The sequence below is a fragment of the Leptinotarsa decemlineata genome, unplaced genomic scaffold (genome assembly GCF_025532065.1).
Source record: "Leptinotarsa decemlineata unplaced genomic scaffold, Ldec_3_MD MMD2_tig00026282_RagTag_RagTag, whole genome shotgun sequence".
Classification (NCBI taxonomy): Eukaryota; Metazoa; Arthropoda; class Insecta; order Coleoptera; family Chrysomelidae; genus Leptinotarsa; species Leptinotarsa decemlineata.
The window spans coordinates 3,697,136-3,720,941 of NW_027412668.1; the positions used below are offsets into that span (position 1 = coordinate 3,697,136).

The following is a 23,806-nucleotide window of genomic DNA, read 5'->3' on the forward strand; positions in this document are numbered from 1 at the left end:
ATGCTATCAACTGTGGGATCTTTGTAGTTTTTAGGCGAGTTCAACAAAATTTCCGATGGATTGCTTCAACCAATAGAAACGCGACAGCGTTTCTAGTGAACCAATAGAATCTAACGTATCAATTGATTTGAGAACGTGCCTCTTGTTTTGTTATTATTTTGTCTATTGTTGAATATTTATTAGCAATTTTAAACATTACATGTTACAAAAGTTTAAATTATTGAAATGAAATTTGAAAATCCTGTACTACATTTGATATGAGTAATCAATTAAACCAATCTATGTAAGAGACTTTTCATTTACATGAACTATAATCTCATTTTAAAGAATTTCTAGATATCTGAACTTGTCAAGAGATCCAGAATCTGAAGGGTTTGACTTACAAGCGGGTCAGTCATGGATTTATCCCACAAATTACCCTGTTCGAGATTATCAATACAATATTATACAAAAGGCATTACTTAAAAATACCCTGGTAAATATATTAGAAATATTTGTTGGGAAAACCCCACAAGCAATGTCTTATTTTGCAGGTGAGCTTGCCTACAGGTTTGGGAAAAAACTTTCATAGCTGCTGTTGTTATGTATAATTATTTTCGTTGGTACCCTCAAGGAAAGGTAGTTTTTATGGCACCCACAAGACCTTTAGTCAAACAGCAGGTTGATGCATGTTATGATATCATGGCCATACCTAAGGAAGTTACTGCTGAACTCACAGGTTTGTAGTAGCTGCGAAAATAAAAGTTCATTTTCCCGACTTTCCCTAGTTGAAAAAAAGTTAATTAGACATGTACCTATTAATTTTCTACTGATTACAAATCTGAAGTCAAAACCTCTCGATTTGATAAACTTTTGGAGATAGGATGACTCAGAAATCAACAAATAAACTGTTTCAGGGACTCCCAGTCCCAGAAAAATATAAATTTTTCAATAAAACTAACTGAGTCGAAAAATATTCACCACTTGTTGCCTAACTGGAGTTTATATTGGGAAATATTTGCAGGTTCACAGGTTTCTAATAGTAGAAAAGATATTTGGGATGAAAAAAGGGTATTCTTCATCACTCCACAGATCCTTCAGAACGACTTGGATAATTTCAAGATCTAGGAACAAAAATCAAGTGTGTAGTCTTTGATGAAGCACACAGAGCTAAAGGAAATCACGCGTATTGCGAGGTTATACGGAAGCTTGTTGCGACCAACAAGTATTTCCGAGTTTGGCTTTAAAGTGCCACTCCTGGTGGAACAATAAACGATGTGTTGGAGGTAAGCAGTAATTTTACTGGTGTTTCATAATGATAATAACAATAATGGAAGTTATTCATGAATATACATGACGCTATAAATACAATCTATTATAACAATAAATAAACAAATACAATCTTTAATGTGTTAACAAATTGAGTATTCAAAAAAAAAACTTCATCGAGAGATACAATGGCTTCTTTTGGGCGTGTCTTTACTCGTCTAGGAAATTTTCAGTTTTTTTGCCACACCAATCACTGATAATATGTTTGTGCTTTCTGCTTCAAACTTTCCCATGTTTCTGGAGTATATGTAATAATTGTATAATTAGCAAACTAACTAATTTTACCTTCAGATTTCAAACAAATAGCTCGTTAACATTAATATTGAACAAAATAGGTCCCGATACAGAACCTTGTGGCACCCCATACTTGAGTTCCCATTGATTATTTACTTGTTAAATTCTGTTGGTCAAGTGTATTTTCAATAGATTATAAACAATGTTTGACTGTATCAATTGCTTTGCATAAATTACGAAATATGAACAGATTTTTTTTTTTTATTCTGAACATTCACAATTATTATATGAATGTATCACTGTTTGTATCATATACTACTGATTACTCTGTGATTGTATATGCTATTCGTTATATTCCATTGTACTCATACTTAGTCATAGCCGTAATTATATTTGTCTTGTAATTGGATTTCTCCTGTTAGACAATAAACCTTTTTTTTTTCATTATTATTATTCAATGGCTATATTGAATCACATATAAGGTATCTCATACCATGTTAGGCAATACATTACAACAATTAATTACCAACTAGGAAGAGCGCAAAAGAAATGAATAAAAACTGTACAACTTGTATCGACCAACTTCAACAAAATATTATTTTTGAAATAACGGGATTCATGAAAATAGAGAAATCATTACACTTGAACAAGTTAAACTTATACATTGAATCTTGAATAAATACATCTTATGTAATTCCACCATGGAAACGGTAGGAGCGACACACATAATCACAATACAAGAAATGCTGTAAGACTGAATATAAATATAAACGAGAAACAAAGAAAAATCAGGATACCACCAATCTATAGAGGAATCAGCAATACAATAAACTTACCTATAGACTTCACAAACATTGCTTCCAGGACTGAATCCAAAAAATCTTTGAAAAAATTCTATTTGAACATGCAGATAACTATAGAAAGTAGACTTATTGAGTATAATTCCACATGTTGTAGCTTTCAAACAATAGTTACACCAACATGTAGGTGTGGAACTTCATTTTTTTTATTCAATCCCCATTTTATTTTATTTATACTAATATTCTTTTGTTATCAATTTTAAAGTCCATCTTTCTATTTTTAAATTTTTGTCTTTATATACCTACTTTTGTTTTTTTATTATTATTTTGGTATTCTTGAAAATAACTACAAGATTATATTAATCAAAAAATATTTGTAGACCATAACCACATATCTATTCTGATTACTGGCCTATTATATGTTTATAAATAGATATTGCTTCCGTGTTGAGATAATGTTCAACTTGAATACAATTTTTCAGGTGTGCGAAATTTATTGATTTTCATTTTAGAGTCCGGATTGAAGAAAAAGTCTGGATGTTAGTCCTTATGTCTTCCAAAGAAACCTTACCACTGTTGTAGTTCTCTTGGTGAGAAGTTGCAAGAGGTGAAAGATAAATATTTAAAAGTAATTTACAAGTTTTTTATATGTATTTTGACGATATATTAACGAAGGTTTTGTCTTAGGTATTGGATTATTACACGAGGAGTCTGGTAAAGTACAAAGTCATTCCAGGAAATTATTTAAACTTAACTAAAGGAAAAATCTTCATGACGATGAGGGAATTTCAGGCAAAATCCAAAGTCAAGGTATGAATAATGTCATTTTTTGCACTCATCGTATGAATCTCATATTTTAACATTTTAGTTCGAATTATTCGGAAATAACGAAATGTCTGACAGTTTGTATCACTTTGTATCACGCACTCGAACTCCTGGTGAGGCATGGTCTCAGAAGTTTCTTAAAATTTTTTCGAAGGTAAGTTTGTTCAGTCGATAACTTCTTATTTGATATTTCTAGTGCGTGTCAAAAATTTTATTGTGTGGTACTCTCTTGCCATATCAATATTACATAATATCAATTGCAGTACTTAGAAGCTTCTAAATATTGACCTTTGCGAAATCATATTGAAAACAAACTCCATCTTAGTGTTTTTTTTTAGAACACATTGATAAGCCGATATTGACAGATAAAAAAGGGAGTTTATGAAATAATGCAGGATTTGAGGGAATATTTAGGTCCGCCTCTGTCTCTTGAATTAATGCCCGATGGAAGTTACCCGGAAGTAGGTAAAATTGACCTTCTTTAACTATCTCTTCCTTCTCAAAGTTATATGAAAGACTAGAGTTTTCTTTATCTACAAACAAGAAATTTGAGAGTTTGTAGAAATTTATGTATTTTAATTAGGTAGTTAGATTTAGATTATCTTTTTGAAGCTTACCCAAAGACGTGAAGTTTGGCCATCCAAAGTTTTACAAACTACGCGACATTTTACTGGAACACTTCAAAGAAAACAGATGGTACTAGTAGGGTGATAGTTTTTTTCGAATACAGAGATTCTACGAAAGAAGCATATGCTCTTCTCCTCCAGTCCAGACCTATTTGAAACCAAGAATTTTTCGGGCCATAGCAAGGTGTCACTCAACGTCAGCAAATAAATGTAAGTATAATAATGATATAATAGTAATTTTTAGGCTACCATAGTACAATGTGTACAAATGGTAAGTCCACTAATTTCCACACCTAAAACTTAGGTGAAATATAGTTTAAAAAACACTGAACATAAATAAATTAGTTGGAAAACCTTATAGGTTTAAAAATACATTTGGAAAAACGTTTTTGTTTGAAGTTTTTATTAATTCTTTCTATATTTTTTTAAACAAAATCATCTAAACAAAAACATCTGGCAACATACTCATTTGAAGGAAATTGCAGGCACTACATTACACCCCCCCCCCCCTTAATGAGTCAGGTTTTCACAATTCAAAAAAGAACAGTGAGATTCACTACAAGAGCTAGAGTCCCAGATTCCTGTGAGCCCCTTTTTTTAATTCTCACATCTCAACAGTCTACTGCTTCTTAATTTTAGAAACAGTCTGTCTAATGTACAAAAAGCATAAAGATAACATCTCAAACAGCACAAATTAAAAACTATTCTTTATAATAGTAAAAAATATTTCAATCATCTCCCCTTTTTAATCAGAAAGTTAACATGCTACAAACAGTTTTGAAAAAGAGTAAAAAAACTTCTGCTAGATAAAGCTTATTATAGTATTGAGGAATTTATTTCGGAGGACTTCGCTACTTATAATTGCAACCTATAAAATTGTTTATCACAGACTTTTACCATAGACTTTTTGAAGTGTCATATTAATATCTTGTTTTAATTCTTGACCTTTATTTTAATGTTTCTGATTGTTTTAGTTCTTAAGCCTGCTTTGTTAACAAAACCTAAACTTTTATGACAATAAAGTATTGATGACTCTGACTCTATATTTAATGAAATTCTTTATGTGTAGTTAATGTTCTTTATGTGTAATTAACGTTCTTTGTATGTAATTGAATTTCCTTATGTTAAATTACAGTTCTTTATGTATAATTAAAATTCTTTATGTATTCAGAAGTTTCCCACAATGTTTTTGTTTGTATAAAGATGGAAATGTGAAAGTTAGAAAGCTTTTTTACCATAATTGAAGTTCTTTATGTATCTGGGCAAGCAGTCATGAATTGTTCTTTCACTGAAGAATAATGATCTGTCACCAACTTTTCATTTAAAAAGTTTTTGAAAACTTCAATTTTTTTAGGTAGTAAAATCTTTCAGAGAGGGTACCTGTAACATTTTGCTGTCAACAAGTATTGGAGAAGAAGGGCTCGATGTTGGAGAATCGATTTGATTATATGCTTTGACATTTCCAACAAATCTCCCATTCGTATGGTACAGAGGATGGGACGAACTGGCAGGAAAAAGAAGGGTACGTGTCACAGAAAACAATAATATTAACGATTAATTTTCCCAAGAAACATACAAGTTTATATATAACATAACTAAGTACTCAAAAATAGTAATTTCTGAAGAATCTTTTGTATGTTTCAGGTAAGATTGTGGTTTTGGTGACCGAGGGGAAGGAGCAACAAACTCTTAAAGACTGCCTCATCCATAAAAACAATGTAGCATCTCATGTTTTGTCTTCGCGGGAACTGGCCAAGGGGTTAATTGAGACTTGTCCGAGATTGGTGCCGGCAAATATTCTCCTAAGTGCGAGAAGATGTTTATTACTGTCAGGAAACCTGTGTTGAAGAGAAACAGTTCTCTGAAGGTGAAATAGTTTATTCTAGATCATGAAGTTCGTATAAATTTATATTTGATTGGTTGATTCGTGTATTAAAATGTTTCACTTGTAAATATTGGTGTATGAATCGTTCGTAAGTTCCAGCACATGTTTAGTATTTATTGAATAGAACATTTTGTCTGTTGTCAGTAATGAATAGATTATTGATTTTTAAATTTCAGGCAGTTTAGTGTCTATATATTTTGAATATAATAAGTAATATGAGAATTCACCTTTGATTTTTGCAATAAAGTATAATACAGAATAATAATATTCTGTATTATACTTATATTATTATTATATAATAATATAATAAAGTATATACTTTATAATCAATTCTGTTTATATCTTCCGTATGAAAAAGTTAGACGAAGCCATGTCTGGCGAATATGGAGGCTGGAAATTGATTTTCCACAAATTCTGACAAAGTAATAAAAATACAATCAAAATAAACAATGTTGGTTCTAGGATATGTTTCGAGCTGTTTCAAGTAGTTCGTCTGAGCCATCTTTTACACCCGATCTGGAAATTGTTGATATTCAAGAAAGAATCCCTCCTTAAACAATGCTGTTCAACAAAGGTATTTATGCAGAATAAAAACCTACTGAAATGGTCTCGAAGTCTTGATTACTTTTTTAGAAAACCCTCTAGCCAAGGATCCCCCCTTCTCTACAATCTTCAGCAAGAGAATTGAAAAACAAAGGAGTTTTCAAGAAATCTATAAAGTTCAGCATTCTAAAAGTTCAGAAATTCTCGTTGGGTTATTGCAGCTGGCTGATTCTAAACGGTTCAACATTCCAATGTCTCAAATGGGTATGTAAAGCAAGAAAAATGTCAACTGTCAAATTAGAAAGTGTATTGGTAGTATTCTTTCAAATTATACTTTTCTGAAGTTCATATTCTACATCTTCTATATACGTTGAATGGCGATTGAATATTTTTAACCATTGAAAAGAAGAGAATCTCTAGTAAGATTGCCACCCTTTTTTTGTGTAACGATGAAGAAGTGGAAGGCCAGTCTATACGAAGTCGATCCGAACAGCTAAATAAAAGAATAATGACATTACTCTTTACTACTAATAAAAAAAAATCCGTGTAGGTTTATGAAAAATGAAATTAATTTTTAAAAAAAATTATACTACGCTGCCCATGCCAAACAAAAAACTGCCGAAGTTTGGTAACTGTTGTTTTACCATAATGTACATTGTTCTGTAAAGTCTGTAAATCACTCGACTTTATTGGCCAAATTAGATTTCTACGGAGTGAGAGGTGTCTCCCTGGACATGATGAAGTCATAACCTTAACGAAAGATATCAAATTGTTGATGTAGGAAATACCAAAAGTGAAAAAAGAAAATATTAAGAGGAATGCCACAAGGGTCAATTTTGGGGCCACTTTTCTTTTCTAATTAATGACCTCTGACCTCACGTGATGACTCGTCAGACATAGAACTATATTGTATGCAGATGATGCAACCTTGGGCAAAAAAAATATATAAAATAGATGATCCTCAATGACCATACTGGCATATTAGAAAGCTCAAAAGTTCACAATACTTGGTTCATACCAAATGACTTAAAAAATTCTCAATGAATAAAAAACATTTAAACATCTAACTTTTTAAATCAAAAATTCTATACCAAATATAACAAAAATTCTACCAAATCAACCATCCAAAAAAATAAAGACCATGGAAAGACCATATAATATAACATAGTAAACTTAGTAAACAGTTTTTGCTATCAGAAGAATTAAAAATAGTAACTCAAATGCGGCACTTGCAACATATTCACTTTTTCATTCAGTCCTTAGGTACGGTATAATCAATTGGGATAATAAAAAGAAAGAAGAAGAAACTTTATTTCCAGATAGGCAAGCCTAATATAAACATAATTAATGTACTTTATCTAAATATAAAATAAATAAATTGATTAGTCTATTATAACCAAATAACAGAAAATCACAAAAAAAGAAAAAAACTATATCGCACATATTCTATATAGGATACAAGTTTACATATTTACTTATATATTCATTCGAAACAAAGTAGTCTTAGTTATTATTATATTTTAAATATAAATTAGCTTTAATTCAGTTTTTCGTTATGAATGTTACCAAGTCCCTCTTGAATAGACGGAGGAAGAAGAGTTTTTTTATGTTATTTGGTAGTTTATTGAATGCATCAAAGGTACATTTTAATAGAATATTTGTCATTCAAAAATCTGCAGTAAGAAGCATATTTCTGCCAGTTATGATGAAAAGTGTCGACCAATACTTGTAAAACTTAAAATAATGACCCTATATTCAGTTATTGTCTATGAAAATCGGCTTCTTGTTTTTCAAAACTTGATGAATAAAGTTGCTCACGAGGATATACAGCAACATGATACAAGAAATAAATGAAACCTTGTTCCTACAGCTAATAAGTTGAAAAGAACAGATAATATAGGAATTAAGCTATACAATTCCTTATCTGTCGAATTTCGTAACTTGCCATTTAGAAGATTCAAAAACTTATTGAAGAAAATATTAACCAAACATTTTGTATGAAATTTATCAATTTTTCGAAGTGCTTCAAGAAGAAAGAGACACTTTTGTGGTCACCTCCCGAACTTTTACTCAACTTTGAATATACACACATTGGAAAAGTCTAGGGATATTTTTAAAAATGGCAATAATTTTTTTTTTAGATTGCTTTAGGGAAAAAAGTTGACGGCGTGATTATTGAACGAATGTAACTTACAACAAAATTTATTAAATGGTCAAAAATACTGAGTGCGCATATAAGCAAAACTATAAAAAATATGGCTCTTCTTTGGCACCCCAAAAAAAATCATAATACAAAAAAAAATTGGAATCAGTACAAAGTATGGCCTCCACGCTGGTTTATTACGGCCCTACATGAGATTGTCAATGTCTTGTTGAGGTACATTTGCCCATTCAGCGATTAAAAGCTCTCTCAATTGAAACGTTGTGTGAATGTTCCCCATATGCGGAGTAATTCTTCGTTGAAGTATGTCCCACACATGCTCGATGGGATTCAGGTCCGGTGATTGTGCTGGCCATGGCAATACATCAACTCCTTCATTGGTGAGCCAGTCAGTCACTAGACGCGCGACATGTGGACGATCATTATCGTGCATTAGGTGGAAGTTTTCACCAACGGCACCAGCAAACGGACGGACGATAGGTAGAAGAATGGTGTCGAGGTACTGTCGAGCTGTGAGGGAGCGATTTGGAAAAACGAGATCGGTTCTGCCGCCGATCATGATTCCGCCCCATAGCATTACTGTACCACCTCTGTATGTGTGGACTTCCTGGACGTGTCTCAAACGTTCATTATTTCCAGGTCGTCTCCACAGTCTTACTCGACGAGAATCTGGATGAAATCCAAATCTGGATTCGTCTGTAAACAAAACTGTGGCCCAATCATTTGCATCCCAGTTTTGATGTTCTTGACACCACTCTAATCTTCTACCGCGATTGCCTCTCGACAAAGGTGGACATCTAAGTGGCCTTCTGTTGTGGAGATCTGCTTCATGCAGTCGATTTCTGACAGTATCACGACCAATGGTTACCTGGTGCGTCTGCTGCAACACGTTAACCAACTCAGGTGCTGTGATTGTCGGTTGTCTTCTTGCGGTTAAGACCAAAAATCGGTCTTGAACTGGATGTTGTTCGGCTGGACTGCCAGTTTCACGGAAACGCCGCCACAATCGACTGATAACACTTTGGGAGACCCCAAACGAAGAGCTACATCATTTTGTCGCATGCCACCTTGAAGAAGCCCTACAGCTCTATTCATCTCAGCCAATGGTAAGTGATGGCGTTCCATGTTAAAGCACAATATTTCCAGTTTAGTTGCTGAGCAAGAACTGCATAGAATGTACAAACTCGACACTTTCAGATTATTCATTTTTGCCGAAAACCTACAGTTTGTAAAAAACTTGATAAAGATTAGTTACCGTTTTTGCAGGCTTTGTTCAACCCATAGAAATCTACAGGGTGGTTGAGTGTACCAATTTAATCGAAATTAAACGACCTCATGCATTTATTTTTATGATATTTAGTATGTTATAAAAATATCCCTAGACTTTTCCGATGTGTGTATGTAATATGTTAGCTGTGTGGTAGAAGCTCATGGCTTAACATTTCAGTCAATTTTTATAAGATTGGAATTTCATCTTGTTAACTTGTAATTTTTTGTAAATCTAATTTGTCTACAAGCGTTTTTTTTTTAGAAACTATATTGACGAATTATCCTGTCAAACCTATTTTAGAAATTGTATTGATGTGTGTAAAAACTGGGTGTTTCTTGAGACTAATAAAATTATTATTATTATTTAAATAAGAAAATGGTTAAAAAAATTATTATTTTTAGTTTTTATGCCATTCTGATTGACTTCGTATATATATGAATTAGATAAATCTTTAACAACGATATGCTTAGTTACTATTGCAAGCGTTCTAGTAATTATTTCATTTGGGCTGTTACCAGTATTCATTCAACTCAAGTGGAAATCTTTTATGCACTGTCTGTCTCTCTGAGTTGAAAAGTAAGGTTTCTAGTGGTAATAATTGAACATATTACAGGTATGGCTTCTCAGGTAAATAGTAATTTGAAGCAAACCGACATAAGGACCATGTTCTTCAAATCCCAGAGCGCCAATGACTTTGTTATACCAAGTTCCCAAGCACCGCAGATAATGTTACCCACAATAGAAGAAAAGAGCACGTTTGGTTCTCGAGAACTGTTCACGGAATTGTCAAACCTCTTATCTATAGAAATGACCAACACAAAAACCATGCAAACTTTGTCCAAGCAAATTGACTGTTCAAAAAGTAAGATTGTTCCCAGGCCTCCAGTCTCAGCTCAACTGGATTGAACTTGACGACTCTGTGTTTTCCTCGGTAACCTTGGAAGATCTCAAATCCTTCACGAAATCTTTCGATAAAACTGATGAAGAGTTTGATTTTGAAGATACTATAGATTTCAGTAGAGTTACTACTCCAAAACGGAGGCTATAGAATTGGAAGATCTAATCGACCAAAGTATACTGACGGATATTTTTGAAAAGTCTTGCAGTTTCCAAGCACCCAAAACCCTGAATAACCTGCTCAACAAATACAGTACGTCCATTATCGACGTAGAGCCTGCGACTCAAAGAAAGACTCAGGAAACGGAGGTTAAGGGAAAGCCTGAAGATGTACCCAAACATAAGAAAACGCCTGATTTGTTCGAAGACACTTTCAGACAAGGTGATAGCATTGAAGAACTGCTGAGTTTCTTCAAACTGAAATCGCTGGACGAAATTTTCGATGTCGGAGTTGACCCGGGTAGCAGCCAGGCTACTATCATTACTCTCCGGATATTTTCATGGAAAGCCCAGTTCTGGGGAGTAGGAATAGCAATAGAGCAAGCACACCACCTGTTGTGGAAATAATAAGCAGTGATGAGGGTTCTCCTATTATCGGTACCTTCCATGTGAAGAAGAGGAGTAAAAAACCTGCTAGTAATCTCGAGGTGTCAAAACTGAACGTTGAAAACATGACAGGTGTAGACTCGCCATCAAACTTTTCTTTGAACACTACCAAACTATGTAGTACTCCTAAGACTATGCGTCATAACATAGAAGTTACAAGAAAAACGTCTTGAGTCATGTCTTACTCCAACATCACGTGTAGAAAACGGTTACTTCAAATCTGGTGATACCAAAATACCCGAAAATTCTTCTACGCCAGGGAGCAACACTGCGTCAACTTCCAATCCGACACCCAAAATAGAAATCGACGATTTGTGTGACTTTTCATTTTTGGGTTGTCCACAGCCAAAATCGATGAAAAAGTATTCATCACTCCACAGCAAAAAGATAATTCGAAAAGTTCTCCTAGTTTCTCAGAAGTTATCAAGCTGTCGGATAGTTATGGCTTGTCAGACTTTTGCGACATGTCTGTAATAGAAAATTTGCCCAGCAATCCCAGAAACAACGCATTACTTACACGAACAAATCCTGAACCTGTTCAAAATACACAAAAACCTTGTTCGCCCTCGCAAGTATCCATTACCCAAATGATTTCGCTTGTGAATAGAGAAGACGCAGTCTCGCGGCCGAAAATTTCATCCGAGAGTTCGTGTTCAGTTAATAAAGGTGATGTTTCGAAATACAGAAATCCACTTCTCAGAAAGAAAACAATCATGTCAGTAATATTCTAGACGACTCCGAAGTTTTCAATTTCAGCTTCAACAGTAAAAAACCGCGCCCAAAAAAACCCGAAAACTAAGTAGCGTCACTAGGAAGGCACCTCCCAAAAGCAGCGACATCTCCAGCCTAGAAATAGAAGCAGAGAAGTCTATCGAAAGCTTGGCTTCGAATCAGAGTCAGAGTGATGACGAGTTTGAGAAGCCCTCCAGTCCTGTGTGGGTTAGGCCCAAGCCCTTAAAAGCACCCAGAGCTAATTATAATAAGAGAACAGGTACAGTTTCTTCTCGTAATGATAGGGTTAAGGAGGTAGTTCAGAAGCGCAAATGCGAATTTATTGACAATGAAGCAGAGTTGTCTTTTTGTGAGGAGACGAACGTTTCTGGAGATGAAGAAGAAGAAATGGGTGATTGCTACGATGCTAGTTTTGTGGCAGATGAAACGTACCATGTCGATACCCAGATGCACGCAAAGTACCTGCAGTCTGTAAGGTAGGTCCAAATATGATTATTGAAACATGATAAGTGTTTTTTTTCTATTTGACCATTTTACATACAGTTGTACATTTATGTCAAGTCACAATTACAGAAATCCTTGATCAGAGATAAAATTCATCTACTATGAAATATAAGTAAAGAATATAAGTATAAATAAAATCATAAATATAAAATTTTTGAAATATGTCGCTAAAATTAAAGTGTAGGTATGTTGATTTAATGAGGCCTTTCGCCACTTCAATATATTCCTCTATATTATAGAATGCTGTTGAAGGAGAAAGCTTTTGATAATAAATTTAAATTTAGTGAGGTTGAGTGACTCCACAAATGACTGAAGATGATTATAAAGATTTAAGTTCAGTGAATTTCTTTGACTGATAGATTATGTCTAGGCAGGTTCAATAAACTTGCGGACCTCGTTTCATATGCATGATTTTCACCATGTCTTTCAAATTTGTCAACATTTTCATGGATCTCCAATAACACTTTATAGACATACAGTGTTGGAAGTGGCATAATGCCGAATTGAATAAAAAGAGGACGACAATGATTTGTAACCTGCTTTAGCTAGAATTCTTATGGCCTTTTTCTGGCACCTAAAAACACTCATCGAGTTACTTGAATGACCAATGAGAATACCATAAGAAATAACTGAGTCAAATAATCCGTAGTAGGCTCTTTTCAGCGTCATCAAGGTGACCACATCGTTCAGTCGCCTCAAAACGAACAAAACAGTAGAAACTTTGCTGAACATAGCTTTAATATGATCAGACCAGCTCAATCTATGATCAATAGTGAACCCTAAAAACTTGACACTTTTAGATTGGGGAATATTGTGATAGGAAGATACGATTATATTTTGAGTTTTATCTTTATTCAACGTAAGTTTGTTAGCAGCAACAATTGTAAGTTAATGTTTTGCTATCTTCCATCATCAGTTGTAAGCTAGTAAAACTTTACTAGAGCACATTAAAGTTGTATCATCTGCAAACAAGATACATCCTGCTGGTTTCATGAGACTGGATATGTCATTGATGTAGATCAAGAACATTAGTGGATCTAAAACAAATCCCTGAAGAACACCATGCTTTATTTCTTTGAGGTCTGACTTTACATTGTTCACTTCAACAAATTGGTACCGATTTGTTAGATAAGATTGGACGAGCTTGAGAGCTGTGCCCCGGACACCATAGTAGCTCATTTTGTCAATCAAAATACTATGCGATACACAATTAATATGTCTTTCAGATATATTCAATATCCAGCGTGGTATTAGCCAGGGAAGTAGTTGTTTTTCGTCAGGCAATTATTAGAACCTACGGTGTAGGTAGTTGTGAGAAATGAATATTTCAAAGTATTCATTTTTATATATTATTATTTCTGATCCACGCTAATGATCTTTCTTAAATTATGGCGAATTTTATGTTGTGCCAATTTGCTGATGAGACGTCTGCTACCAACGTATCAGCAGTAGTTCAAAGTCCAATACAAATGGGTAGTTATGAAAATGTTTTTGTCAATATTGTTTTGTCATTTCTTTGGGAAAAATCCAAATAGATTTAATATTGGCCAATTGACGTTTTCATTCTGATAATGATGGTAGTTCGAATATATCTTGTAAACTTCTATGCTTCTTTTTCTGGAGTCAGGTTTTACCAGACAGGATGAAATTCCCTTAAAATCATTACATCAACACGTAATCCCTATATTTTGACGTGTTAATGTATTTGTGGATGTAAAACGAAATATGGAATAAAAAATTTCATGGGCAAAATGCAATGCAAATAGGTAGTTCAAACTACCGTTATGCTTATAGCAAGAAATACAGAAGAAATGCTGATTATGAAAATGTTCGTGTCAATAATGTTTGGTCATTTCTTTGAATAAAATCCAAATAGTTTTCATATTCGTCGGTTTATTATTTTCAGTTTGATAATGATGGTAGTTCAAATATATCTTGCAAACTTCTGTCTTTTTCCTAAGAGTCCGGTTTTACCAAAAAGATTCAGACTTCCTAAAAATCGTCACATCTGCATGTAACATCTATATTTTGCCGTGTTAATGCTATTTGTGGATGTGAAACGAAAGAATGAATAAAAAACTTCATGGACAAAATGCAATGCAAATAGGTAGTTCAAACTACCGTAATGCTAGCATAAAAAAATACAGAAGAAATGCTGATTATGATAATGTTTGTTGAAATATTGTTTGGTCATTTCTTTGAATAAATTCTAAATAGTTTGCATATAGGTCAATTTTCTAGTTTTCATTTTGATAATGATGGTAGTTCAGATATAATCTTGCAAGCTTCTGTTTTTTTTCAGGAGTCCGGTTTTACCAAACAGGTTTAGACTCCCTAAAAATCGTCATATCAACGTGTATTCTCAAGAAGTTCGCGAGGAAGAGGATACATATTTAGATGTAAGTTTTATCCTTCACTGAGGCAAGTTTTTCATAATTATTTTCACAGGATTCCTTTGTTGTTAATGAAGAGACCATAGCGAGTCAAAAGGAGTTGTCCCAATTGGAAATACTAGAAAAAGAACTAGAAATGCAGAGGAAGCGAAGAAAAAATGGGAAGATATTGCAAATCCTAAGAAACGCAGAAGAATAATTGTTAATAGTGATAGTGAATAAATCAAAAAAATTTATTGCTGTTAATATCACCATATTTTTGAAATGATTGTTATGTATATTTATGTATATTTGTAAAAGCAGCCTTTAGGCCGCTATTTTACTTTGTTTATATTTCAGAGAGTATTTTTATAAGAGTAAAGAAAACAAAAGAAATATTTTCAACAATTTTTTGTACTTTATAACAATAGAAACAATATTTAACAAAACTTTTCCTGGCAAAAAAAATATGCAAAGGGGTGTCCAGAAAATATGCATCTAAGTGCATTTCAACAGCAAACAAATACCACGATTATCCTTCATTATCTTTAATTTATTTCAACAAAACACTTGATGCTTTTCCAGCTTTTCAGGAAGTTTCGAAATTTAGAGTTTCGAATATTTTCTTCAGTTGCCTGTGAAAGAAGGGCACTTGCCCCTCAAAGAAAAAAAATAATTGTGAGCAAAGGTGAAGCAGGTCGCGACTTACAGAAACAAGCAATATTTTATGGACATCCCCAAACAATTTTTCTAAGTTTTAACGTAACTATACAATTCTCTAAAGTTGCAACATAATATTTGTAACCATTGTACATAATTTCTAGAAATATAATATATACCTAAAAACAGGTAAAATAATATCAACTTGTACAAGCAAAATCTCAAAAAAGATTAAAAAAATAAATTCCTTTCAGTTAGAAATTAAAAAGTTGAACAAAACCCACTGCGGAGAACCATTAGTATTTAAGACAAAAACAAAAAACTCAACCACAACTGAAACTATTTACAACACTTAAAAATATCACAATTATTATATTTGACACATCAGAATATATATAATTTTTCATGTAAATAATAAACTAATTCTATAAGTAGAATGTTCCAACAATAAAATATTTTGTAAAATGTATATTTTTAAATAGATTTTGTATTATTCAGTCTTCAGCAGTAAATAGCAATATTTACAATATTCAACTAATCAGCAATTACATTTTCTCTTAGTTCTAAATGATTTACTTTACTAGGATCGTTGATAAACACTTTTCTGGCTAAAATCTGAAACAAAAAAAAATTGATCTGTACAAATGTAAAATTCAAAGTATAGAACTATTTTTGGGAAAGAAGGGTTTTGACTGTCTACTGTTTCATCTTTGTACAAAAAATGTGTGAATTTTCCAAAAAAAGGAATAAAGCAAGTGTCTTATTCCGAACCATTGGATGTCCGACATTTAGGATTACAGTGTTTCATGTAAGCGAAATTTCACCACTTTCATATTTACTATTTATTTATACACTGTTCTACAGGTTACACCTAACTACAGAACAGGAATATAAGTCAAATCACAATACAATACAATTACAATAAGTTATAAACTAAAAAACAATACATATAGAATGTGGAATATTTCTCAATTTGGGTTATTACAGCAAATGCAAGTTTGAACAAAATAAAGTTGAGTTTAATTCATGGGTTTTTCAAATTCACTTCGAAAAGTATTCAAATTGATGTTTCAAATGTTGGGTTTTAATTTTTAAAGGGATTTGTTTCTAATTAACATATTGGCAACAGCGCCTATATCAAGTTGAAATAATTTATACGTACCTAGATATTCTACTTTAAAAAGGAAAATTATCTTTATAAATCCACAATTAAGGCAATACCACCTCCACAAGCCGCATATAAACAACAGTTGTTTTGTTATTTATTTATATAAAGGAAGATAGGTTAGGTGCACAAAATGTCATATGTCACAGAATGTCTCGGAACTCGGAACATAAGTAAACAGATTCATTGTCCTTTATTAGCTATAACCGATGTTGCCAAATGATAAAATAGAAACGAATCCCTTTAAATGTTGAATGCATTCATTCCTCTTTTTCAAGTATTTAAATAATTTTTTTAAAGAAAAAGGTTGAAATGATAAGTTTAAAATGCGTTGTTTTGGAGCTCTTTTATGAAAACTACTTGATTTTCGTCAGGAGGAACATTCCCCATTAGCTGAAGTAAAAATACCTAATCTCAGAGATGGAACAGTAAAAAATGTCGAGCTGACAACTTGCAGAATTGCATTTGACACACATGTTATGCAGAGGTAAACGTTTCAGAATATTTGTAGGTCGTGTTGGCAGATAAAAAGGATTGACCACTCCATGAGGTTGGTCTAGGTACATTGAAATTCAGTTTTTGCAGAACATGTGGGTCAATAATTAAATTATCAATCAGTTGAGTAAAAGCTTGTGAAACTGAAATATTCCATACCTTTAGACTTTCCAGGCATTGGTCCCCATCGGAAGTATTGATTTCAGTAAGCAGGCTGTTTGACCTCTCCAACTCTGCGTACAATCCAAACGGTATCTTCGCCAGACACTCCAGCTTCATGATGTGCATTTTGGAGCGCAAATGTTTAGCTAGATGACCGTGTATTCTGAACGCTATGTTGCAGTCGGAACATTTGAAGGGCCGTGGTTCAGACGATGATAAAGCGGGTGAAGATGATAACTGCAACGAATGTTTTTGATTAGTTTTTCAAACTGGAAAACGCACGAAAATTGTTTTTGTGAAAAAATCAGCCTAAATAAGAGCTGATTGAAAACAATAGTTAGGGTTGGTAGTTTGTCTTTGTTGAATTTCTGATAAGTGAATCTGATACATTAAATTATTCTTGTTGAAATTAATAATGATTAGCAAAAGTTCATACTTTGTGACATGCTACATGGACGGAAAAGTCTCGGACCTAATACATAGATGGCGCTAGTGTTATTGCATTCACCGCTTCTTCAGTTAGTACTAACCTTCAAAAGAAAGCTGTTAAAATTTCATGATATTCTATTCATAAGTTCCTCAGTTATCGTGCTAAGAGTGGCACTTCTTTTTCTATTTTCAAAACAATGGATCAAAAACAATTTCGTGTTTTTAATTTTACACTGCTTTTTGGTGGGAAAAAATGCCGTTCAAGTTAAGCAATGGCTTGAAAAAGTGTTATAAGGACTCCGCTCCATCAGAAGCAACAGTTAGTTGTTGGTTTTCTGACTTCAAACGTGGTCATAGAGACACTGATGATGCAGAATGCAGTGGGTCTTCCAAATGATGCAGTAACACCAGAAAACATAAAAAATCACGAAATCGTTATGAATGATCAAAAAGTGAAGTTGCGTGAGTTGGCTAACATTGTGAAGATATCAAAAAAACGCGTTGGCTTTATATTGCATGAGCATTTGTCTATGAGAAAGGCCTGTTCAAAATGGATGACGCCCGAGCTCACAGTTGACCAAAAACAAAACGTCTTGATGATTGTGAGCAGTGTTTGGCCACGTTTACAGATAAGAAACCGGAATTTTTTCGTCGATATGTGACAATGGATCTGAGTGGAGAGCAACTGGTGAACCTCGTTCAAAGCGTCGAATTGCTCCTGCATATACCATATCAATCAATCAACATACTTTATTGTCTGAAGAACTATATCTTATAGACAAAGTCATAAATAATATGTAAGATACAAAAATCTGCATAAAAAAAACATAAACAGTTTAAACAAAATACAATAAACATAAGCTAAAAATGTGAAATACACTGAGATATTCAGCTGGAAATAACAAGACATAGAAATAAAAGTTAAGATTCAAGTGAATCGTCAAGATACTCCTGAACTGAATAATAGGCCCTATCAACAAGTAGCATTTTAACTGCTTTTTTGAATTTGTTAAGCACTATAATTTCTTTAATTCGGGCTGGTAAGTGGTTAAACAGTTTGATCCTGTTGAATATAATTGAATCCCTAACAAGGGAGCTCGCAGAAATAGACAGATCTATGTTACTATTATGGCTACGAGTATTATATGAGGAAGGGGGAGATGCACAAAAATAATTTTTTTTTTATCAAGCAAATTGATTCCAAGATAAACAGGGCAGCTACTGTTAAAATACCGTGAGCTATGAAAAGAGGCTTGCATGGATCCCTGGGAGCTGCTTTGCACATATATCGGACAGCCCTTTTTTTGAGCACAAAAATCATTTGAAATAAATCTCTAGAACAGACTCCTCAGAGGCAATTCCATATTTAATATGGGTATCTATTAAAGCGAAATAAGCTGTTCTTGAATGGGAGTAGCCTAGTTCTCTAGAAATCACTCTTAGTGCATAGTAACCTGAGGCAAGCTTCTTGCTTAAGTTTATTGTGTGATTTTTAAATTTCAGTTTATCATCAATGTTCAACCCTAGAAATTTATAATTATGTACCCTGTCTAAGATTTTGTCACCAAGGCAGATCTCAGGTAAGTTGCAGTGGAAGGTAAGTATGCTAGTTTTATTGATATTGAATGATAACTTATTGCAGTCGCACCATTCTTTGATTTTGTTGACGTCAGCTGAGATGGCAACTTGAAGGGTAGGAATGTCCTTGTTGTGCCGTAATAAAGTGGTGTCATCAGCAAAGAGAGTAATCGTGGCCGTTAAATCCATAAAAGCCAAGTCATTTATGTAGATAAGAAACAATATTTGCCAGATTTGACTCCCAGTGACTACTGGCTGTTCGCGACCTCAAAAAAATTCTCACAGGTATGAAATTTCGCTCGAATGAAGAAGTGGTATTGAAATGTTAGAGGAGCGCTGAACTGATTGTGTGGCTCTTGATCGAGACAACGTTGATGAATAAACCAATTTTGAAAAAAAAAAAAACGCGGTTTCTTTCTTGGGCCGGAACTTTTCAGCCAGGTGTTTACTATTATTATTTATCAATAACGTGACCTCAAACGTTTGTATCTTAGATTAATGATCTGATTGATTCGGCCGTTACTTGATAAAAATCCATAATAATTTCAAAACTACACCTCACGATTTGAGTTTCACAAACTTTTTTGAAAAATATATCACAACATGTTTCGCTAGCACAGTAGCTTCATCAAATGATTTGAATCACCATCAGTGAAATTATCAGAAAGGCTAATCAGTATCATCTGTAACCATTGTAGGTAACTTCCAAACAAAAATTCAGTCTACAGAATTCATATGACTCAATCAATAAAATAGAGAACATATCTCTACCAGACAATGCAAAATTACTATCCTTTGATGTGCAGAATCTATTTCCCAGCATACCTTCTGATGATACTATTACTTTAGTAATAATATCATCATAGTCATAAAACGAGAAATCATTGACCTTCTGTCTTTATGTCTCAAACAAAATTATTTTCAATTTAACAACAATATTTATTCCTCCTCGAAAGGTTCAATTTTGGGAAATCCGTTAAGCCCCTTACTTGCAAAAATTTTCATGGATAATACAGAGAAGTCGATCTTTAAACATTCTTTGATTAAGAATTTCTTGTATTGGCATAGATATGTGGCAATTAGATACTTTTCATGGGGATATTAACAACATTCATGAAAACATTAAATTCACTATTGAAATAGAAGCAGACAACTCAATCAATTTCTTGGACTTAACAATTAGTAGAATGAACAACAAACATGATTTTTCAATTTATCACAAACTGTCCTATACGGATATTACTATGCATTACGATTTTATCCATCCTTATCAACACAAAATAGCAGCTTATAATAGCATGATTCACAAATTAGTCAATGTTCCTCTTTCAATAGATAATTTCAATAAAGAACTTAATATCATCAAACAAACTGCGGTTAACAATGTGTTTAAAGCCGAATTAATAAACGAAATCCTTGCCAAGAAACTCTACGCAAGAGCGATTGGAGTTTTTCCTATTGATAAGGTAGATATTCAAAATTATAGAGCTTTAACGTATTTTGGACAACCAACGGAAAAAGTGGCTTCATTTTTGAGGAAACGAGATATAAAAATTACATATAGAACAAGTAATACGTTGGAAAAGTTAGTTGAAAATAATAAAGATAAAACATCCAAATTCGAGAAATCAGGAGTATATAAATTAAAGTGTGGAACGTGTCTAAAGGTATATATTGGTCAAACTGGCAGAAAATTTGGGAATCGAATTCAGGAACATCATAGGAGTTATGTAAATAAGAAAACAAATTTAACATATTCAAATCATCTTCTAGAAGAAAATCATATCTTCAACGAAGAGTTCGGAATTTTGTACATAGTAAATAGAGGTTTGAAACTGAATTATTTGGAAGCAATGGAAATTAATAAACTTAAAAATTCAAACATCCTAATGAATGACCAACTGGATTTGAATAGATCATCATTATTGAACTTGTTTTTTTAAAAACCGAGAAAGATTTGTAGATGTGAGGTAATATGCTCCAGGTGATCATAATTGAACAGGTACTTTAAGTAGAGGTTCGAGTAATTGTTTGGAGATAGTCTCAATAATGGTTACCTGTAGTATATAATATACCTGATATGTAGTTATCAAGTCATATCATTTTTATAGGTCTAAGAAAAGATACCTACAGAGGTACATTTTGTTAAGAAAACAATGTTACATTTTTTGCCTACTAAAAATATGTTACAAAACAAGTAACACTAAAAATAATCACCTAGTTCAAGACTAACAACTTTGACATTGTTAACTGATCATGTCACTAGTACAACAACATTATTATTACCTTATTACGATGACTAGCGCTTCTTTCATGTTTCTGAAGATGACCCTTTGTTCGAAAACTAACCGAGCAGGATTCGCACCGAAAACGCCTCTCCAGGTAATGAATATTCATATGAAGCCTGAAACGGAAAATAACAATAGTCGAACAATCGCACTGGAACTTTCGCCGACAAACTCACCTGAGCTGGGAAGGTTTACTGAAACTCTTCGCACATATAGTGCAACTCTTGTCCCCTCCGACTTGACGATGATATCGTTAACGTCCTTGTTCACGGGACCGTAGCTGGCCTGCTCCCTGCATCCGTCAGCTGTTTCGTTCTTCGTCGCCAACTTGAGGAACTCGCTCGCCACGCTTTTCGCCAGAGTGTTCTTCTCTAGCTTCACCTGCTTCGTCGCTATGTCGGCCAAAGTTTCCATCGCGCTGTTGTCGTAATCGCTAACTTTTTCCTGATCGTCGCTGTTGCTGTTGTTCTGCTCGGAGATGTAGCTGACGTTCCTTTGTTCTTCCACTTGCAGGGGCCTGAGAATGATGACGGTACCTGGGATCAATTGTAACTGTTACATATTTCAATCTAATATGAATTTCATTAGTTTGGGCTTATCTAATATATAAAAATGGATGTTTGTTGGTTGGTTGGTTGGTAAGTGATAAACTTCTACATCGCTCAACCAATCGTGATGAAACTTGACATGTGTGAGTAATTTTTCATAGAGAAGGTTTTCAGGCTATCAACTTTTCTGTAACTTGCCACTAGATGACGCTGTAGAACAATTTTTTGAAAGCACTGTTCTATAACGCTGCTCACGCTAAGTTCGTTGATTCTGATTCAGTCAAAACATTGGAACAGCAGCGATACAGCAACATAGTACTAGTATGATATAAAATTATTTGAAATTTCAGACTCAGAGTACAATCATCGTATCCCATTACCAACATTTTGAGTGTTTTTGAGCACTTAAAATTTTCCTTAGACTGCCAAACACTGTATTAGATATCTTAGCAAAAGCTATAAATAATCTCTCATAAATGGTATTTTTCCAGATTGCCTAAAAACTGCTGAAGTTATTCCATTATTTAAAGGAAGCGATTCTAATATAACCGCCTATTTCATTACTGCCAATCTAAAATCGTGAAAAAGTTGATGAAAGAGAATTCTGAATTTTCTTGTCAAAAATCATATTCTTCATTCCAAACAATATGGCTTCTAAGCCTCTTTTAGAAGAACTTTACCTTCAACTGAATGTTTGTGAGGCTACAGTTGCAGTATTTTGCGATCTGACAAAAAACATTCGACTGTATTCATCACAAAATATTGCTTCGAAAACTTGAAATCTAAGGATTTAGAGGAAACATCTTGTTGAGGTTTGAGTCATATCTAGCAGATCACGTTCAAGTAGTGAATTTCAAAAGTTTATCTTCAGATAAAATGAGCATTAAATGCGGAGTACCTCAGGGATCTGTCCTCGGCCCTTTGCTGTTTTTATTATGTATAAATGATCTGGCATATATATCTAATGAAGGCAAATTCACAAATATTGCTGACGACACGTCTATACTTTGGCATGGAAGAAGCACTGATGTACTAAAAATTAGGGTAGAGCATGATATAGGCAAAGTTAAACAATGATGTGATGTCAATTTATCATATTTCAATATATCAAAGACTAATATAATGTCCTTTGAATGTAACCTGGACCATACAATTCTTGAAGAAGACATCATTGATCAAAAACTAGAGAACAAATTTTTAGGCCTCAACATAGACAACAAATTAAAATTTGGAACGCATATTAGTATACTATGCAAAAAATTATCCTCAAGTTGTTATGTGATAATGTCTATCGCTAACTCTTTGGACTATCACTCTGCTAGAGAAGCACACTTTGCATTTTTCGAATCCCACTTGCGGTACAGAGTTTGTTTCTGGGGGAGCAGCTGTCAAAACCTAACGAGCCAAGTTTTCACAATTCAAAAAAGAGCAGTGAGATTCATTGCCAGAGCTAAAGTCCAAGATTCCTGTAAGCCCCCTTTTTTAACTCATCACATCTCAAAATTCTACTGCCCCTTTATTTTAGAAACAGTCTGCCTAATGCATAAAAAGCACAAAGATAACATCTCGAACTCAACTCAAAGTTATGCCACTCCTATCCCGTCAACAGCACAAATTAAAAACTATTCTTTATAATAGCAAAACATATTTCAATCATCTCCCACTTTTAATCAGAAAGTTAACATGCTACAAACAGTTTCGAAAAAGATTAAAAAAAC

General features: G+C 33.5%; 2 protein-coding genes across 2 annotated transcripts in view; one reads left to right on the forward strand and one right to left on the reverse strand.

Annotated features, from left to right (window-relative positions):
• Window positions 1–133: 133 nt before the first annotated feature.
• Window positions 134–15,171, forward strand: Fancm (FA complementation group M). Its single transcript, XM_074179546.1, is given in 25 exon segments — window positions 134–283; window positions 337–475; window positions 534–557; window positions 559–718; window positions 1,004–1,090; window positions 1,093–1,265; window positions 2,500–2,525; window positions 2,869–2,924; window positions 2,927–2,970; window positions 3,030–3,150; window positions 3,204–3,362; window positions 3,546–3,632; window positions 3,791–3,849; window positions 3,851–4,003; window positions 5,148–5,226; window positions 5,229–5,315; window positions 5,438–5,590; window positions 5,593–5,660; window positions 6,141–6,162; window positions 6,312–6,485; window positions 10,266–10,537; window positions 10,673–11,071; window positions 11,924–12,363; window positions 14,694–14,790; window positions 14,840–15,171. Coding segments are annotated over 25 exon segments (3,249 nt in total). The 5' UTR covers window positions 134–257; the 3' UTR covers window positions 14,984–15,171.
• Window positions 15,160–23,806, reverse strand: part of LOC111508233 (uncharacterized) — a 48,840-nt gene continuing 40,193 nt past the window's right edge. The window contains 5 exon segments of the mRNA XM_074179638.1: window positions 15,160–16,038; window positions 17,243–17,482; window positions 21,539–21,656; window positions 21,717–21,771; window positions 21,774–22,076. Of these exon segments, the coding sequence (XP_074035739.1) occupies window positions 15,958–16,038; window positions 17,243–17,482; window positions 21,539–21,656; window positions 21,717–21,771; window positions 21,774–22,076 (797 nt within the window). The 3' untranslated portion in view covers window positions 15,160–15,957.